Source organism: Bufo gargarizans, chromosome 5, assembly GCF_014858855.1.
Source record: "Bufo gargarizans isolate SCDJY-AF-19 chromosome 5, ASM1485885v1, whole genome shotgun sequence".
In the NCBI taxonomy this organism is placed as follows: domain Eukaryota; kingdom Metazoa; phylum Chordata; class Amphibia; order Anura; family Bufonidae; genus Bufo; species Bufo gargarizans.
In genome coordinates this window covers 210,283,947-210,304,082 of record NC_058084.1, presented here as the reverse complement: position 1 = coordinate 210,304,082, position 20,136 = coordinate 210,283,947, and the positions used below count along the sequence as shown (strand labels likewise).

At 42.6% G+C, this 20,136-nt stretch overlaps 1 protein-coding gene across 1 annotated transcript in view; it reads right to left on the bottom strand.

The window, feature by feature from the left end:
• Positions 1-20,136, bottom strand: part of LOC122939384 — a 66,294-nt gene that overhangs the window by 34,900 nt on the left and 11,258 nt on the right. The window contains exon 3 of the mRNA XM_044295452.1: positions 4,878-5,091. Within this exon, the coding sequence (XP_044151387.1) occupies positions 4,878-5,091 (214 nt within the window). The remainder of the gene's footprint in view (positions 1-4,877; positions 5,092-20,136) is intronic.

The following is a 20,136-nucleotide window of genomic DNA, read 5'->3' as shown; positions in this document are numbered from 1 at the left end:
CCTCTCTGATGCCTGGGCTCCAGGCACCTGATCATCTTACAGAGCAGCCTGGAAGATTTAGTCTGATTGGTGTGGTCCATGGACATTGGATCCCGTATGTGCACCTCTAAACCATATTATAAACTTCCTTTCTGATTCTTTCGATAGAGGGAAGGCATATCGGACTATTAATATATACCGATCGGCAATCTCTTTCTAGCATGCACCTATCCAGCCTTTACCAATAGGCAAACATCCTTTAGTTTGTAAACTTTTGAAGGGCATTAAATTTCGAATGGCCTCCCACTTCCAAATATCACTCTACTTGGGACGTTAACTTGGTGCCGGACCTATTTTTAACTTGGGAAGATGATGATCTTCTCCCTCTGAAGTTATTGTCCTTTAAGTTAACCATGTTATTATGTCTAATATCTTTTAAACGTGTTTCGGAAGTCCGAGCTTTAGATTTCTACCACAAGGAGTTCAGTTTTCTATTGTTCGTCGTACCAAAAATAATATCTCATCTGTTTTCTACCCTGCTTTCCCTCTACAATAAAAGATTTGTGTGGTCAGGTGCCTACGATCCTACGAATATAGAACTTTACCTCTAAGGAGTCCATCTGTATCCCAACTCCTCATTTCACATTGCAGACACCATCTAACAGTGTCATCTGCAACCCTAGCTAGATGGGTTTCTCAAACTATGTCCTTAGCAGGGGTGGAGACTTCTCTTTTTAGGGCGCACTCCAATAGAGGAGCTAGGTCCACAAAAATTAGACAATCTGGAGGATCCTTATCAGACATTCTAAAGGAGGCCAACTGGGCCTCAGAATCTACGTTTAATACCTTTTATTTCCAACCCGATCCACACGTTTCCACTGTATTATTTCAGTAACCATTAGTTGGTATTTATAGTTATTGTTAGAATTATATTAAAGAGCATAAGCTTTGAACTTACATAATGGAGTCTCCTGCCTTGATATACAATTTAAGATTTTCCTAGTTTTAATTAGGGAAAATATAGATTTTATGAAAGACAGGAGACGAACTATATCCTACCCTACTGACCCGACCCTTGTTTTTATTGTTTTTGTCTCCTCTCTATTAGTCTGAAACATCTTTCATCCTCATGACTGTTCTTCAACGGGTATATCAAATCCTGCTACAATCTCCAACTAGTGTTATTATCATGGATGTTTACGTTTTGTCAATGCATCCTGTTATCCTTCACCATCTCATCAAGAAAGATGGATGTTCACATGATTGATTAGACCTTATATGACCTATGCTGCCTGTTGATTGGCTGTTTATGAGCACTAATTTACATATCCTATGTACATTTTTCGGTTTTACAATATTAACTGTTTGCTGCTGGGAGTAAAAAAGAAAGATCTTAAAGCATAATGTTCATCTCCTATCTGTCATAAAATCTATATTTTCCATCATTAAAACTAGGAAAATCTTCAATTACACCAGGAAAAAAAAAAAGTTAAATAACACAAGCAATTAAACTGCTAGACAAATTAATAAATGACATTCCCTCCAAAACTCCTTTGATCTAAAGTCACATAAAAACACATTTGGGATCAAAACAAATTTTCACGCTCCCAAACTCACTTATTTAGTTTGCTTATAAAGATGTTTTTCTCCACTCAGCTGCAAACCAGTCTGCAGGTTTTTTTCCCCTTCAGGATTCAAAGGTTATAGCTATACTCAACTCTGGCATTTTAAGTTCTCCTGATTAGGTAACCACACACCTAAACTAGTCACCTGTGCAACACACTAGATGCTGAACTACTGAGCAAACAAAATGTTATACAGTCAGGTCCATAATTGGGACGTTGACACAATTCTAACATTTTTTGGCTCTATACACTACCACAATAGATTTGAAATGAAACAAACAAGATGTGCTTTAACTGCAGACTGTCAGCTTTAATTTGAGGGCATTTACATCCAAATCAGGTGAACGGTGTAGGAATTACAACAGTTTACATATGTGCCTTCCACTTGTTGGGGGACCAAAAGTAATGGGACAATTGGCTTCTCAGCTGTTCCATGGCCAGGTGTGTGTTTATTCCCTCATTATCCTAATTACAATGAGCAGATAAAAGGTCCAGAGTTCATTTCAAGTGTGCTATTTGCATTTTGAATCTGTTGCTGTCAACTCTTAGGCTGGGTTCACACTGGCGTGACGTTTTAGCTCAGGATGCGTTCAGGTAAAAACGTGCGATTTTTGTTAAAAAACAAGTCAGTTTTCACAGCGATTGCGTTCAGTGTTTGCGTTTTTTCCGCGCAGATAGCATCCGGATGACATGTGTTTTTAACGCGCGTGAAAAAGAACGTAAACATCCTGTTGAGTCACATGGTCACTTGAAACACAATATAAACACGCCCAACATGCTCTTCAGTTTGTGGCAGCTCCATTTTGTGTGGATCTATATCTGAAGTGTGTTGATTCTATTTTGAGGTGTTCCTTTTGGAAGCAGCATGTCGTCTTTGCCTGCATCAACTCCTGATCTTGTGCTTTTGCACTGGCTGGTATTTCGTTGTTTCGGAGAGCGGAGAGAAATGCTTGAGGAAGAACCGCGGAGGACGAGGATGTGGGTTCACCCAATAATTGCACAGAGGGCTGTCAAAGGGCAGTTTCTAACTATGTATGCTGACCTGCGTGCGCGCCCTGACAAATTTTTTCGTTATAGCCAAATGTCCATCCCTACATTTGATCTGCTTTTGGGGGAGTTGAGGCCTGGCCTAACCTTCATGAATACCAACATGCGGCGTTGTGTTTCAGCTGAGGAACGGCTAATTATAACCCTGAGGTATGTAAAATTTTTTGCAGTCAGGATAAAAACCATGTATTTTATGTTCGATATATAGCTGATTGTAAGCTGCATGATATCATGAAAAATGTTTTTTTTTTTTTTCACAGATTTTTGGCAACAGGAAACTCATTTGCCTCTCTACATTTTGAATTCCACATGGGGACCTCCACAATATCAGGAATAGTGAGGGCTACCTGTGCCACCATGTGGTCGCGACTGCGAGCTGCTGTGCTGCCAAAACCAACAAGGCAGCAGTGGCTTCAGATTGCACAGGGCTTCCAGGATAGGGCACAATTCCCCAATTGTATTGGTGCCCTTGACCGGAAGCATATACGGGTGAGGAAGCCACCGAACTCAGGGTCCCAATTCTATAATTATAAACAGTTTTTCTCTGTAGTTTTGTTGGCCTTTGCTGACACAAACTACAGGTTTATAATTGTAGATATTGGGGCCTATGGAAGTTCGGCAGATGCTCGCATCTTCCGGGCTTCCAGAATGGGTCGGTGGCTTCAGTCCAACCAACTGGACCTTCCCCAGCCAGCTCCTCTTCCTGGCTCTTCTGGCCCACCAGCGCCATATGTTATAGTTGGTAATGAGAGTTTTGCTCTATCGCCAAACCTGATGCGTCCTTTCCCTAGGCGAGGATTAAATCAGGAAAGGCGCACATTCAATTTTCGTTTAAGCAGGGCCAGAAGATATGTTGAGTGTGCCTTTGGAATTCTAGCCAGCAAATGGCGTATTTTTCATTCTGCTATTCAGCTTGCCCCTGAGAATGTAAACAATGTTATTAAAGCATGTGTATTGCTTCATAATTTCACTCACATGCATGACTCCAGTCCAGATGACGATGCAGAGGTGTTGACTTCATCAGCCCATGGAGACCCTTCTCTACTTGGAAGAGCAGGTTCAGCAGGACTGAGAGTCCAGTCTCCTGCTGGGTCATTTACATTTAATCAACAACCCTTTTCATCTGGCCAAAGATAATATTGTTTTCATACAGTGAAGATGACTATACATTGTATGTATCCTGGATGGATGTTTTTTTTAGTTAGTTTTTTTTTAGTAAGTTAGGGACTCGCAAAAATATTTGGACCCTTGACGTGGGTTGCGAGCTTCCATAATTCACGTGCATAACTAATTATTTTAAATGCATGTGAAATATCAACTAATCCCTCATAATGTCATTTTTTCTGTACTGTGTATTGTACTAGTAATAAAAAATAGCAAAGTAAAATTGGGTTGAAATGTTTTTGCTTTACTGAAAAAATAATATCAACAAAAAATATAGTCATATTTGACATAAATAATCTAATTTACAACAATATCAAACTTCCGTTACTTTACAAATTGTAGTAACGTGAGGGTGTGGGGGGGTTAACATCTGATTGAGAGGGCTGGTAACTGCCCTGAGAAGAGGGGGCAAAGTGCTGGGGTGGAGCAGCCTGAGCTGCGGAGGGTGCAGGTTGAACATATGATGCCTCTGTACTGTATAGGGGACCATATTGTTGGGGTGGAGGGAGGTATGGTTGCCGAGGAGGGTAGTGGGGTGGCCTGTTGGGAAACTGAGATGGAGGCCTAGATGGTGGCCCATGGATGTTCCCATATAGGCGCCAATTTTCGAGTGCAATAAATAATTCATAATAATAATAATGTGCGGCGTCTGCGCTCCTGAACATAGAAGCCCAACGGCTTAGGTAGGTTTAGCGTAGGACCCGCCTGACCTGAGACCACCTTGACGTTCGGTAGGCAGGCTTAGATGTGTTTTGATCAAAATATATTGACTAAGTGTCTCAGACATTATCATATCAGAGTGAGGACTTAGTCCATATATAGTGCTTGCATCTGCTTTAATAAGTGCATTATTGTCTTATTTCTGTGGTTTTCTTCAATAAATAATTCAGTCGGATCTTTTGGTGGAATGGCTGCCTGAATGAGGATCCCAATGGTGCCTTGGGTCCGCAGATAAAGATCCTCCGGAACTTTTTTTAGTAGGGCACCAATACTGCGCCCATATAATTCGTAATGGTCCTCCTGCCGGACTCTCGACAATTAGTTGAGTACACGAGTATTCACCTCCACTTCAGCTGTGGGCATTGACCGTTTCCGGCGTGCCCCCAGCTGAAGTGAAGGTGCATACTCTGCAGGAGGGATGTGGGGCGTGGAGCTGGTGGATGGGCCAGCTTCTGACATCTCCTCTGTGTCCAGGGAAGGTGGAATGTCTTCCTCAGTAGCAGCCTGCTGCTCCTGGGCAGCCTGCTCCATCTCTTTCTCCAGGTTGTCTTCTGTCCTTCAATTGAGAAAACATTATTAAATTACATGTTTATATAGGGAACCTGTCATCAACTTTATGCTGGCCATAATAATCACGCCAGAATAAAGTACAGACTGGTGAGTCACCTGCTGATTGTCAGTCTGTCCATCATTAGCAGATTGGTGAGAAGAGCAGGAGATTATGAATAACCATGACTCTTCTCAGGTAGATTTGACTTTTTTCAAGGCCTGGCCTGCAATGATTATGATCCTGCTTCTCAGAACCTACTTCCTTTTAGGTCATATAATATAAGTGACAGGCCACTGAAATCAGCATTTGTGTCACTAATTTATGCTGCACTCAGGGAGGTTAGCATAAACTTGATGACAGGTTAGGCTACTTTCACACTAGCGTTCAGAGCGGATCCGTCTGAGACGGATCCGCTCATATAATGCAGACGGTGGCTCCGTTCAGAACGGATCCGTCTGCATTATATTGTAAAATAATTTCTAAGTGTGAAAGTAGCCTGAACGGATCCGTCCAGACTTTTACATTGAAAGTCAATGGGGGGACGGATCCGTTTGAAGATTGAGCCATAGTGTGTCATCTTCAAACGGATACGTCCCCATTGACTTACATTGTAAGTCTGGACGGATCCGCACGCCTCGGCACGGCCAGGCGGATACCCGAACGCTGCAAGCAGCGTTCAGGTGTCCGCCTGCTGAGCGGAGCGGAGGCTGAACGCTGCCAGACTGATGCATTCTAAGCAGATCCTGATGCATATAGGATTACATATGTACTTACGGGCGCACGTCCATTATGTCTCTGAGGAACATTAGCTGCTCTTTATAAATATAGGGCCTTTTCTTCAGTGGCCCTGAACCACTGCGGCCGTGATGGGACATTTCTTTGCGAAATTGGTCGTGACAACTCGGCCATCTATTCTTTACTTCATCAACCACAAAAAAATAAAAAAATAAACATTACATACTGTATGACTACCATGTGGATTTGTAGGGATGTCCTCTATAGCAGTGTTGCCCAACCAGTGTGCCTCCAGGTGTTGCAAAACTACAACTCCCAGCATGGCCGGACAGCCTTTGGCTGTGCAGGCATGCTGGGAGTTGTAGTTTTGAAACACCTGGAGGCACACTGGTTGGGCAACACTGCTCTATAGCATAGCAAATGGCAAACTATCTTCTCGGATAAAACATGTGCTATGTTAAAATGGAGGACAATGTTACACATGTGCTATGCTACTTTGAACATAAAGCGATTATCTCAAATGTCTATATATATATATGGACAGTGCACTTACTTAAAGTATGGCGCTTGACTTCTGGAGTTTTGGCCCAAACATTAGCAAAAACCTCCTGTCACGGAAGGTGTACAGGAAACAAGACAATGCAAAATGAATATATGACTCACTGGATCCAAAACTAAGGAACAAAAGGGAGACCCCTGCATCAGACCTGGCTCTCTCCCTTACTGCTCAGCCTATGCGATAATCCCAATGGTGGACGATCGCATATCCTCGTACCTCGACTATATAACACCTGAACACCCTACAATAGTGAAGGGACACGACCACCGGCTCCCTACACTAGACACGGAGGGAGTCAGGGTCACCTGGGATCTAGCAAACAGAAAATCACAAATTAATGTACAACACTTTACTTGTAGAAGACTGGGAAATAGGATCAGCATGCACACACACTCCAGGAAGCTGTATAAACCGCACACTAATTCATTATGGGGAGGAATTTAAAGGGATGCAATCAGTCCAACTACATGACAGCTGAGAGAGGCTAACGAGATGAGGAACTGAAAACCAAAACCAAGAAAACTCAAGGAGGAGGTTCTGAAAGGCTTCTGTCAGAGCTTCTTAGCTGTCTGGTTGTGACACCTCCTTGGCCACTTCCTCCCAGGCAGCATCTTTCTTGTATCGGTCATGGTAGTCACCAGACCGAGTGTCCCACAGACAGGGCCTGCCCTGGACCACCAGAATCAACTTTTCCACGCCCATGGGCTTGCTCGGCTGTCTGGGCATTTTTCCAGCTACTCACACCAACAGCAGACAAAACAAACCAGCTTCGGACATGCAGCTCTGAAAAAAATCACTTCCTGTCTATAATCACTTTCTTTTTCAAGTGTTGAAACCTGAGTGAAAAACGGAACGCAACGCATTGCATCCGGATGCAATGCGTTATTAACGCATCCCCATTCATTTCTATGGGCCCTGTCCTGCGTTACAAACGCAGAATATAGAGCATGCTGCGATTTTAAAGCATTGCAGAAGTGATGCGTGAAAAAAACGCTCATGTACACAGCCCCATTGAAATGAATGGTGCCGGATTCAGTGCGGGTGCAATACGTTCACCTACCGCATTGCACCCGCACGGAAATCTCACCCATGTGAACGCAGCCTTAAGATGAGATCCAAAGAGCTGTCACTATCAGTGAAGCAAGCCATCATTAGGCTGAAAAAACAAAACAATCCCATCAGAGCGATAGCAAAAACATTAGGCATGGCCAAAACAACTGTTTAGAACAGTCTTAAAAAGAAGGAATGCACCGGTGAGCTCAGCAACACCAAAAGACCCAGAAGACCACGGAAAACAACTGTGGTGGATGACCGAAGAATTATTTCCCTGGTGAAGAAAACACCCTTCACAACAGTTGGCCAGATCAAGAACACTCTCCAGGAGGTAGATATATGTGTGTCAAAGTCAACAATCAAGAGAAGACTTCACCAGAGTGGATACAGAGGGTTCACCACAAGATGTAAACCATTGGTGAGCCTCAAAAACAGGAAGGCCAGATTAGAGTTTGCCAAACAACATCTAAAAAAGCCGTCACAGTTCTGGAACATCATCCTATGGACAGATGAGACAAAGATCAACTTATACCAGAGTGATAGGAAGAGAAGAGTATGGAGAAGGAAAGGAACTGCTCATGATCCTAAGCATACCACCTCATCAGTTAAGCATGGTGGTGGTAGTGTCATGGCGTGGGCATGTATGGCTGCCAATGGAACTGGTTCTCTTGTATTTATTGATGATGTGATTGCTGACAAAAGCAGCAGGATGAATTCTAAAGTGTTTCAGGCAATATCATCTGCTCATATTCAGCCAAATGATTCAGAACTCATTGGATGACGCTTCACAGTGCAGATGGACATTGACCCAAAGCATACTGCAAAAGCAACCACAGAGTTTTTTAAGGGAAAGAAGTGGAATGTTATGCAATGGCCAAGTTAATCACCTGACCTGAATCAAATCGAGCATGAATTTCACTTGCTGAAGACAAAACTAAAGGGAAAATGCCCCAAGAGCAAGCAGGAACTGAAGACAGTTGCAGTAGAGGCCTGGTAGAGCATCACCAGGGATGAAACACAGCGTCTGGTGATGTCTATGTGTTCCAGACTTCAGGCTGTAATTTACTGCAAAGGATTTGCAACCAAGTATTAAAAAGTGAAAGTTTGATTTATGAATATTATTCTGTCCCATTACTTTTGGTCCCTTAACAAGTGGGAGGCACATATGCAAACTGTTATAATTCCTACACCGTTCACGTGATTTGGATGTAAATACTCTCAAATTAAAGCTGGCAGTCTGCAGTTAAAGCACATCTTGTTAGTTTATTTTCAAATCCATTGTGGTGGTGTATAGAGCCAAACATTTCAGAATTGTGTCGATGTCCCAATATTTATGGACCTGACTGTAAATTTAAAAATGTACCCCACAATATACACCTAACTACTGTGTAAGTAAACTGGTAGAAACACAAAGAAGAGTGCCCATTCAATTCCATTATAATTATCTTCTTGGTGAATAGAGTGCAACATCAGTTTGGAGCACCTTGCCATCCCCAACCAGAGGGAGAACCGCCCTATATATCTATCATTTAGAAACACAAATAAGCTATAATTCATAAGCTATAATACCCTGCTCTGGTATAAAGTATAAAGTACAGATTCACGACAGAACACACTTGCATTCAAAACACAATTGCACGCTCCAAAACTCGCTTTTTTAGTTTTCTTATAAAGCTGTGTTTCTCCACTCCACTCCAAAATACACGTTTTTTTGTATACGTTAAAAGGATGGCAAAAACATGATGTGAACCCAGCCTAAGATCTTATGATCGAAACATGTAAGCAAAGATATTGAAGATGTATACATGTATAGATGTTTAGAAGTAAAGTATAGAAGATTTTACAACGTCCACAGGAGTGCTGGATATTCCTTTATTCAGAAAAAAGCACATCAGTATGTTTTATAATAGGAACAACACAATGATGAATCAGTTCCCCATATTATTAAAAGAGTTTTCAGGGATTTCCTTATTGATGGTAATGTGGTAAGCACGTGGATTTCAGATAAATGGGACCGTTTCAGAAATGTCTGCAACATATCTGCCACCTGTGAATATAGTTATACACTTATACATGGGTGCTCCTAGCCTTTCTGCTGCCTAAGGTGAAAAGTAAAATTGTGGCAGCCCCCCCTAAAAAAAAGTCTGCAGGTTAGATAAAAAAATATATAGCATTTAAAGGTAAATCAGGTGTACTCAACCGTTTTATGCTGGCATAATGTTAGCGACTGCTCTCTGTCTTTAGACACAACATGCACATGCACAAATTTGCACACAAACAAGCAAACAGTAACGCACATATACATACACTCACACACACACATTCCCAAATACATGCGTGCATGTACACACTTGCTGCATACATAATTCTATGACAGTATATTTTGGATTTGAGTCCCCTTACTCCCAGTACCATACCCAAATATATTGGGGACATTTATCAATTGCAATATGTCAGAAAACTGGTGTCACAAAAGTAAAAAAAAAAGCCTAATTTGCACGAAATTTTGTGAATTTTTGTAGTTTTTTGCATTTATCGTGCCATTTTTACAAAAAGTGGGCAAAGCATGGGGAGGGGGTCCAGGGCCAGGAATAGTTAGCCTGGCACATTTATTATAGTCTATGCATGCTAGATTGTGGTTTTGACGCAAAGACATGCCCAGATACTCCGCAGTTAAGAGGTGTGTGCATTTGACACAAGCGAGAGAAAGATAAGCCTGTCATCTAAAATGCCAGTGATAATAAATGCCACCCATTATTTTCCTTTCAGCCTTTTTACATTAACATTTGTTGATGTTGTAAGGCATGTTAAGTCCCAGAGTGGACCCCAAATGAATTCAGACCCTAGAGTTAGACCACCAAAAGAATCCATACCACAGACGTACAATATATTCTGACTCAAACCCACCCAAAATTTGTCAGATCTCATACCCCAAAATTTAAAGAAGCACTCCAGGTTTTCTGTTCAATATTCAAGGCAGCATAGGGCAGGCAATGTTAATTTCTGTCTAACTTTGGCTCCATATTTTAGGGGAATCTGTCACCAGGTTTGAGGGCTTAAACTAGTGTCAGAGACCTTGATTCAAATGCTGGCTCTTTCCACCCTGTATTATTGACAGCAGGGACGGACATACCGCCTGTGCAGCTGGTTCAGCTGCGCAGGGGCCCAGCAAGGGAGGGGGCCCTTCCCAGTGCCAGTAGAGGTGTTTTTTTATGTAATTTTTTTTACTCGCTTCCTCTGGCAACAGCGTAACCTGGTCACTTTGGGGTGGTGGTTGGGGGGGGAGGGATTTTGGGGGTCCTTAATTGGGACTTACTGTGAATCTGCTGCCCGTTCTTCTTACACTCCATAGCTGAAGGACCTGCGATGACATCATAGTCATGTGATCTTTTAGTCATGTGAACAGTGGTGGTAAGACCTATGATGAGGTCAGCATCATGTGACCAGTGCAGAAAAAGACAGCGCTCAGCAGTGGAGAGAAGTAGGAAAAGACCTGTGATGCCATGGAATAAATGTGAGTGTCAGAGAAATGCTGGGAGATGTGGTTCTCCCCTATTACACCTCCTCCCTGCTTAGTGGGAGGGAAATATGTTACTTAACTGGGACTGTATGTTAGAGGGACTGAAGGGAGGGGAGGGTGTTAGTTACATGGGAATGTATGTTATAGAAACTTGGGGGAGATTACTGGTAATGTTATATACATGGGACTATGTGTTGGAGAGGCTGAAGGACGGGGTTTAAATTATTTACATGGGACTGTATGTTATAGTAATTTACATGGAAATGCATGGTATAAAAGATTGGACGGAGAGGACATGCATTATAATTTATAGGGGCACTATAGAGAAGATTATAACTCCAGGGGGTATGGCAGGAGGCATTATAATTACAGGGGGCACTGCAGGGAACATTATAATTACAGGGGACAGTGGTGGTAGGCATGACTACTACTGAGGACTCTATAGAAGTGCCTTATAGATTATATATATATATTATAAGGGGTGCCCTATATACCCGACATATAGGGGGGCCTTACTAGTACTGAGGGCACTGTAGAGAGCCTTATTACCACTGGGGATACTATGGGGGGCCTCCACCTAGCAGTGATCCCAGCGACGCCACCGGCACTAATACCCTGCCCTACCCTGTAAAGGGAAAGAGAGAAAGGGAACACAGGTCCTAAATCACACACTTCCCCTCCAAAGGAGGTATTAGGAGTAACTACCGGGTGCCACAGGAGGTGGGGAGAGGCAAAATAACTAGTAGTTTTATAGAGAAGTGGTGGGAGGCTGCCAAAAGTGGATGAGTATGCGTCAATAACAGAGGCATATAATAATGAGGAAAGTGAAAGAGAGCCAAAAAAACTAGGATATTATCTTTATCTGGGATGATGATGTAAAGTATCTCCTAGCCCTCATAGAGGGTCTTTACACCAATGATTGGGGACTCACATTTAGCCTTGAATATAGTCCCTTATAGGCTATTTTCTTGGACGTCCACCTCACTAAATTACAGAATAGAATTATTACTAAAACATATTTTAAAAGGCGGATGCCAATAGTTATTTGGATTTTAAGAGTTGTCACCATCACAAATGGCCTAAAAACATTCCTTACAGCCAAATGAAGAAGGTAAGGAGAAACAGTTCTGAAGATCATACCTGTAAACAACAATATAAGACCCTTAAAGACCGTTTCCGTGAAAAGGGTACCCCAAAAAACGCATCAAAGATTCCATAGAGAGAACTCTGAATGGGGGTCGAAAGGAAGCCTTACAACTAGGGTTGAGCGAACCCGAACTGTAAAGTTTGGGTTCGTACCGAACTTTAGGATTTTTGGACCCCGAACCCGAACATTTCAATAAAAGTTTGGGTTCGGTGTTCAGCGCTTTCTTGGTGCTTTTTGAAAGGCTGCACAGCAGCCTATCAACAAGCGTCATACTACTTGCTCCAAAAAGCCATCACAGCCATGCCTACTATTGCCATGGCTGTGATTGGCCAACTGCAGCATGTGACCCAGCCTCTATTTAAGCTGGAGTCACGTAGCGCCACCCGTCACTCTGCTCGGATTAGTGTAGGGATAGGATGCAGCTGCTGTGAGGGAGAGATCAGGGAGGAATCTTATGAAGAACTGCTTCTTTACTCAGCGATCTACAGCAAATGTGTTTTGTGGGTGCAGTGCACAATTCTTTTAAGCCTGCCCTGAGCCAACTACTACTGAAAACAAACTTTTTTTCCTTCAGTTAGTCAATATCAATACATAATCGGCAGCCATTTTATGCAACGATAGTGCACCAGCACAGGATATCTGCATGTCTGCAAGTCCAAAAATACTGCTTTGAGACACTGGGGTTAAAAAAAAACCTTTGTTTCATATAGCGCACATCTAGGATTATCGGTGCATAAGTGACTGTGAAATTTAGGCCAGAATAACGGCTTTCTCATACTGGGGCATACTGGGGTGAAAAAGGATTATAGGTGCATAAGTGAGTGTCACATTTAGGCCAGAAATACGGCTTTGGCATACTGGGTGAAACAAACCCCTCTGTTTCATATAGTGCACATCTAGGATTATAGGTGCATAAGGGACTGTTCATTTTTGGTCAGAAATACGGCTTTTGCTTACTGGGGTTAAAAAACCCTCTGTTAAACTGCACATCTAGGATTAGAGGTGCATAAATTAGTGTGAAATTTAGGCCACAAATACAGCTTTTGCTTACTGGGGTTAAAAAAAAACTCTGATATACTGCACATCTGGGATAAGAGGTGCATAAGTTCTTGTGAAATTTAGGCCACAAATACGTCTTTTGCTTACTGGGGTTAAAAAAAAAAAAACTCTGATATACTGCACATCTGGGATAAGAGGAGCATTTCTTGTGAAATTTAGGCCACAAATACAGCTTTCTCATACTGGGGCATACTGGGGTGAAAAAAAAAAACATCTGTTTCATATAGTGCACATCTAGGATTATAGGTGCATAAGTGAGTGTCACATTTAGGCCAAAAATACGGCTTGGGCATACTGGGGCATACTGGGTGAAACAAACCCCTCTGTTTCATGTAGTGCACATCTGGGATTATAGGTGCATAAGGGACTATTCATTTTAGGCCAGAAATACGGCTTTTGCTTACAGGGGTTAAATAAAAACTCTGATATGCACCTCTAATCCCAGATGTGCAATATAAGTTACTGTGAAACTTAGGCCACAAATACACCTTTTGCTTACAGGGGTTAAGAAAAAACTCTGATATACTGCACATCTGGGATTAGAGGTGCATAAGTTACTGTGAAATTTAGGCCACAAATACCGCTGTCATATAGAGTAAAATAAATAAAAAATTAGTGCAATACCCTACATCAGGGTTTTTATTGGCGATTAATTATTTTTAACAGACGTAACCACTTTTTACTTTGCTTGGTGTATGCTAACTATAAGGCAAACATCTAATAAGGGACACGGTCATGGTCGTGGTGGGGGTGTTGGTGGAGCCTCTGGTGCAGGGAGAGGACGTGGCCGTTCTGCCATAGCTACACGTCCTACTGAACCTACAACCTCAGGTCCCAGTAGCCGCCAGAATCGACAGCGATATTTGGTTGGGCCTAATGCCGTTCTAAGGATGGTAAGGCCTGAGCAAGTACAGGCGCTAGTCGATTGGGTGGCCGACAGTGGATTCAGCAGGTTCACATTATCTCCCATCAAGTCTTCTGCAGAAAGCGCACAGATGGCGCCTGAAACCCATGCCCATCAGTCTGTCACATCACCCCCATGCATATCGGGGAACCTGTCTGAGCCTCAAGTCATGCAGCAGTCTCTTATGCTGTTTGAAGACTCTGCTGGCAGGGTTTCCCAAGGGCATCCACCTAGCCCTTCCCCAGGGGTGGAAGACATAGAATGCACTGACGCACAACCACTTATGTTTCCTGATGAGGACATGGGAATACCACCTCAGCACGTCTCTGATGATGACGAAACACAAGTGCCAACTGCTGCTTCTTTCTGCAGTGTGCAGACCAAAAAGGAGGTCAGGGAGTAAGACTGGGTGGAAGACGATGCAGGGGACGATGAGGTCCTAGACCCCACATGGAATGGAGTGAAAAGGTGCAGATCCAGCACTTCAGCTCTAAAAATAATTCTTAGTCCAGCAAAGGGACAAGAGAGAAGGACAAATTTAACTTCATCCAAAGGATAAAAGCCATAACCCAGGCATACAGGACCTTTGGGATATTTTAGGTGAAGGATATATTAGCCTCCGGCAACCTCACCAAGTTTCCACTGACATTGAAGTAACCCACGGCTCCAAAATCACAAAACCTGACAAGCCTTAAACAGTGGATTTGCAGAATTACCTCTGTATCTTCTAAAGACTGCATTATTGTACTACTGCAACTGAAAGACATCCAAAGTAAAAGTTGTGAGTTGCATCTTACCACTGTCTACCTAATTATTACTACCTATGGTTTTACCACCATTAATGGTACTGGCGTCACGACAAAAATCATCAAAGGACTCAGCCGCAACAAGCACCCTAAGCACCCTTAACATCAAAGGCACCTCAACCACCATCTTGGCTGATGCTTCCTACCCCAGAGCGTGCCCAGGAGGATTTCGTGCTGTCCACCTCAACACTGTGCTGCCAGCCCAGGGAGGCTATCTGCTAACTGTGAGTAAACTGATGAACTGTGTGTTATACCCCTCATTGGTCCACCGTGAACCTCACGTGTTCCCCCTGCGACGGGCTGGCTGCAGTTCTGCCCCATTCAACTTCTGGGTCTCCAAATTGTCCACATGGCCAGAGCTTTCCCTGTATGCCTTGGAGGTGCTGGTCTGCCCTGCAACCAGTGTACTCTCTGAACGTGTATTTAGCACGGCAGGAGGCATCATAACAGACAGACGAAGCCGCCTGTCCACAGCCGACGTGGACAAGCTCACATTCATTAAATTGAACCAGGCCTGGATCCCACAAGTCTTGTCTGTACCTTGTGCAGAATAGACAGTTCTAACAGCCTCAACCACTCATCACTGTACTCAAGTGCACTTATTACTTTTTTTTTATATGTCCCAATATTTTGAGGGATACCCCTATGTAAAAATGCAAAATAACACACATCTGTGATGGCTACCTATTCCTACCTTCGCCGCCGCTTCCACCTAGACCGCCACGTGAGCCTACACGGCCACATCCACCAATCCACCCTCAACCTCTTCCTCCTACATCATTCCTAATTTTTATTTGTTTATGGTCTTTTATGTTTTTTAAATTAATTTCCCTATCCACATTTGTTTGCAGATCATTTGCCATGCTCTTAAGCACATTTTGATGCCTTTTGCAGCCCTCTAGCTCTTTCCAGGGCTATTTTAGAGCCATTTTAGTGGCCAAAAGTTCGGGTCCCCATTGACTTCAATGGGGTTCGGATTCAAGTTCGGGTCCTGAACCCGAACTTTTTTTTCAAGTTTGGGCGAACCTGCCGAACCCGAACATCCAAGTGTCCGCTCAACTCTACTTACAACCAAAATCAACCACAAATTAACACGCAGGCTTAGCAACAATGGGGCGGTCTCTAGCAGTACGTACCCGCCGGGAACCGGATGTCACATGGTTTTTGCTGTCCACGGATGTGTTCCAAAGACCAGAAGTAGCATCACTTCCTGGTCTGGAACGAACGGCGGCCCTCCTCGGCTTTAGAGAGTCCAAGTACAATCCATGGCATATTTACATCTGAAGGGGAAATATACTCCCCCACCATCCCATGTCCCTATCAAAATCCTGTCTTTTTATTTTGTGCACACGTTCGGCCAGGAACACTCCGAAACCAGAAGTGATGTTTGCTCATGGTCCCTCCCCACCATGTGCTTTTTCTAAATTGGCATATCACATGGATAGGTATATAACACCCACAGGTACCTCTTTTTGTTTATGTCTTTTATGTTTTGTGTACACTGTTTTGCTCCTGAGGAAGGGGGTATTCTTGTAAACATCCGAAACGCGTTGAACCTTGATTCAAATAAAGGGAATTATCCAGAAGTACAGTCCATGGGGACTGCGGTCATTTCCTGTGATTCTACAAGCGATCCTGGCAGGGGAGTTTAGCCTATGGGTGTCTTGAGCTTTATCCCATAGACTATCTCCCCTTGTGAAGTGATTTACCTATGCACAGACTTATACCGACCTATATTGATGTTTTTTTCAGCTGTTTTTAAATGCTTTTATACATGGGTATGCACTGATTTCCAGGTCGACATATATCAACCTGGTTCCCTATATATGGTTTTCTCTTGCTAAAAATTGATTTTTCTGCCACATCTCAAAACTGCTAAATATTTTTCCATTATTGTCCTTATTTTGATCTGATCCTATTTCATCTTGGTGACTGGCTAGCCTGTAAAGCCGTCCATCAGTGCCGGTGATGTCACTGGGAACACCTCTAGGCAGAAGTTTCCGCCTAGTATTAACAAAATGTAAACAAAGGAGCCCTTGGGCATGGTAGATCATCGGAGCATGAAATGCCAGAAGGCCTGAGGGGGGGGGGGATATGTCCAGGTTCAGCTCTGAACCCGGACAACTGCTTTAAAGGGCATCTGTCAGCAGTTTGTACCTATGAAACTGGCTGACCTGTTCCATGTGCACTTGGCAGCTTAAGGCATCTGTGTTGGTCCCATGTTCATATGAGCTCACATTGCTGAGAAAAATGACGTATTATTATATGCAAATGAGAAATGTTAACAATGTCGGCGCATGGCTCAGCCCTCCTTTACGCAGTGCAGACACCATGTACTTTAGCCCATTGTCTGGACAGTATTTTGAGTACTACAATGTGACCTATGATGCACTGTTAACCCCTTAAGGACCGGGCTCATTTTCACCTTAACCCCTAAAGGACTCAGCCCTATTTCACCTTAAGGACTTGCCCATTTTTTTGCAAATCTGACTAGTGTCACTTTAAGTGCTGATAACTTTAAAACGCTTTGACTTATCCAGGGCATTAATTTTTTTTCCCAGTTACAAAGCAAGGGTTAACAGCCAAACCAAACTCAATATTTATGGCCCTGATTATGTAGTTTACAGAAACACCGCATATGTGGTTGTAAACCGCTGTACGGGCACACGGCAGGGCGCAGAAGGAAAGGAATGCCATACGGTTTTTGGAAGGCAGGTTTTACTGGACTGTTTTTTTGACACCATGTCCCATTTGAAGCCCCCCTGATGCACCCCTAGAGTAGAAACTCCAAAAAAAGTGACCCCATTTAAAAAACTACGGGATAGGGTGGCAGTATTGTTGGCACTAGTTTAGGGTACATATGATTTTTGGTTGCTCAATATTACACTTTTTATGAGGCAAAGTAACAAAAAATAGAAATTCTGAAATGTCATCTCCATTTGCCATTAACTCTTGTGGAACACCCAAAGGGTTAACACAGTTTGTAAAATCAGTTTTGAATACCTTAAGGGGTGTAGTTTTTTAAATCGTGTCACTTTTTTGGAGTTTCTACTCGAGGGGTGCATCAGGGCGGGGCTTCAAATGAAACATGGTGTTAAAAAAAAACAATCCAGCAAAAACTGCCTTCCAAAAACCATATGGCATTCCTTTCCTTCTGCGCCCTGCCGTGTGGCCATACAGCAGTTTACGACCACATATGGGGCATTTCTGTAAACTACAGAATCAGGGCAATAAATATTGAGGTTTGTTTGGCTGTTAACCCTTGCTTTGTTACTGGAAAAAAAATTATTAAAATTGAAAATTTGCCACAAAATTTTTGTTTTGGCTTCGTTTTTATTTTTTATTATTTACAACGTTCATCTGACAGGTTAGATCTCGTTCTATTTTTATATAGCAGGTTCTTACTGACGCAGTGATACATAATACCTTTACTTTTTTAATTTATTTAAGTTTTACACAATAATATCATTTTTGAAACAAAAAAAATAATTTTAGTGTCTCAATAGTATGAGAGCCATATTTTTTTAAATTTTTTGGGTGATTGTCTTAGTTAGGGGCTCATTATTTGCGGGATGAGATGACGGTTAGATTGGCACTATTTTAGGGTGCATAAAACTTTTTGATTGCTTGCTATTACACTTTTTGTGATGTGAGGTGACAAAAAATTGCTTTTTTGACACCGTTTTTATTTTATCTTAACGGTGTTCACCTGAGGGGTTAGGTCATGTGATATGTTTAAAAATCATGTTTTAGTCTGAGAGCCATAGTTTATTTTTATTTTTTGGGCGATTGTCTTAGGTAGGGGCTAATTTTTTGTGGGATGAGGTGACGGTTACATTGGCACTATTTTTGGGGGCATACGCCTTTTTGATCGCTTGGTGTTGCACTTTTAGTAATGTAAGGTGACAAAAAAATTGTTTATTTAGCACAGTTGCTATTTAATTTTTTTGACGGTGTTTATCTGAGGGGTTAGGTCATGTGATATGTTAATAGAGCCGGTCAATATGGACGCAGTAATACCTAATATGTCTACTTTTTTTCCCTATTTTTTTTACAATTTTTTACAAATTTATTTGGGGAAAAGTGCGCTTTTTTTATTGACTTCAAACTTTTAATTTTTTTGTAAAACTTTATTTATTTAACATTTTTATACTTTCTTTTTTGTACCACTCTGGGACTTCAACTTTTGGGGTCTGATCCCCTTTACAATGCATTCTAATACTTCTGTATTGGAATGCATTGGCTGTATTAGTAATACAGTGTGTATTACTCATACAGCTTCCTGCCTGTGAGATCCAGGGGGCTGGATCTCACTGGTTGTATACCAGAAGACAGCCACAATGCCTAAGGAAGGCATCGCGCTGCCTTCCATGCCATCGGATCCCCATTACTGCAGCACGGGGACCCGATGGCTTCCACAATCGGCGCCAGAATGACCCGTAAATGCAGCAAACCACAGGTCTGAATTGACCCCCCTTGGCATTGTTATAGAGTGCCTGATCCCTGTGTCCGCAAGAGGTTAAATGGACTTTTGTAAAATAATATTTTTAGTCAGATGGTTAGCAACATTTCTTCACCGCTCATATGGACTTCCTCTGAGGACGTCAATACTAATCGTTCTTATGTTACCTTGTGTTAGCTTAGAAAGCCTAGGCATTGTTTTGCATTGTTGCTACACAAGGGGACCAAGTGGTAAGTGACAAGCAGATCTAACATCGGCAAGGGTAACTCCACTGCTAAAAGTGTTAGTTTAGACTGATTAGCCCTCATCGGAGCTATGGAAGGTGGGCTGGTATCTTCTCCTAGTTCTAGATGTCCTAAGGCCTTGAGCGCAGCCTTAAGGAAAAATGCTTAGCTACCGGTTTAGTCATCAAGGTGACCGTGCAAAAAGCTTTATATAGACCTTGGTGCTGGGAAGGGATTACAGGATGAATCCACCCTTCTATTTGCGGTCATCTCATAGCATCGTGGAGGGATTACAGTACATGACACCCAGATGCTTCCCGTGGTACTAGGGCTCAGTATCCACAATGGGAGTATTTGAGCGCTTTGTGCGGACTCTTTGATTCTCTGGTTATTAACGAGAGGGAAACAGTAAATAGACACCCTACTCATACGGGCAGAGACCTAGTAGTAGCCGTTGCTATATCAGTCAGTAATAGTATATCGTCCAAAGCATCATTCTAACTTTCCTTGGGTACACTTAGAGCTTACTCTAAGCACAAGCCAAGGGCTGCATGGTTTTAAGTAAGGGGGTATGTAACTCCC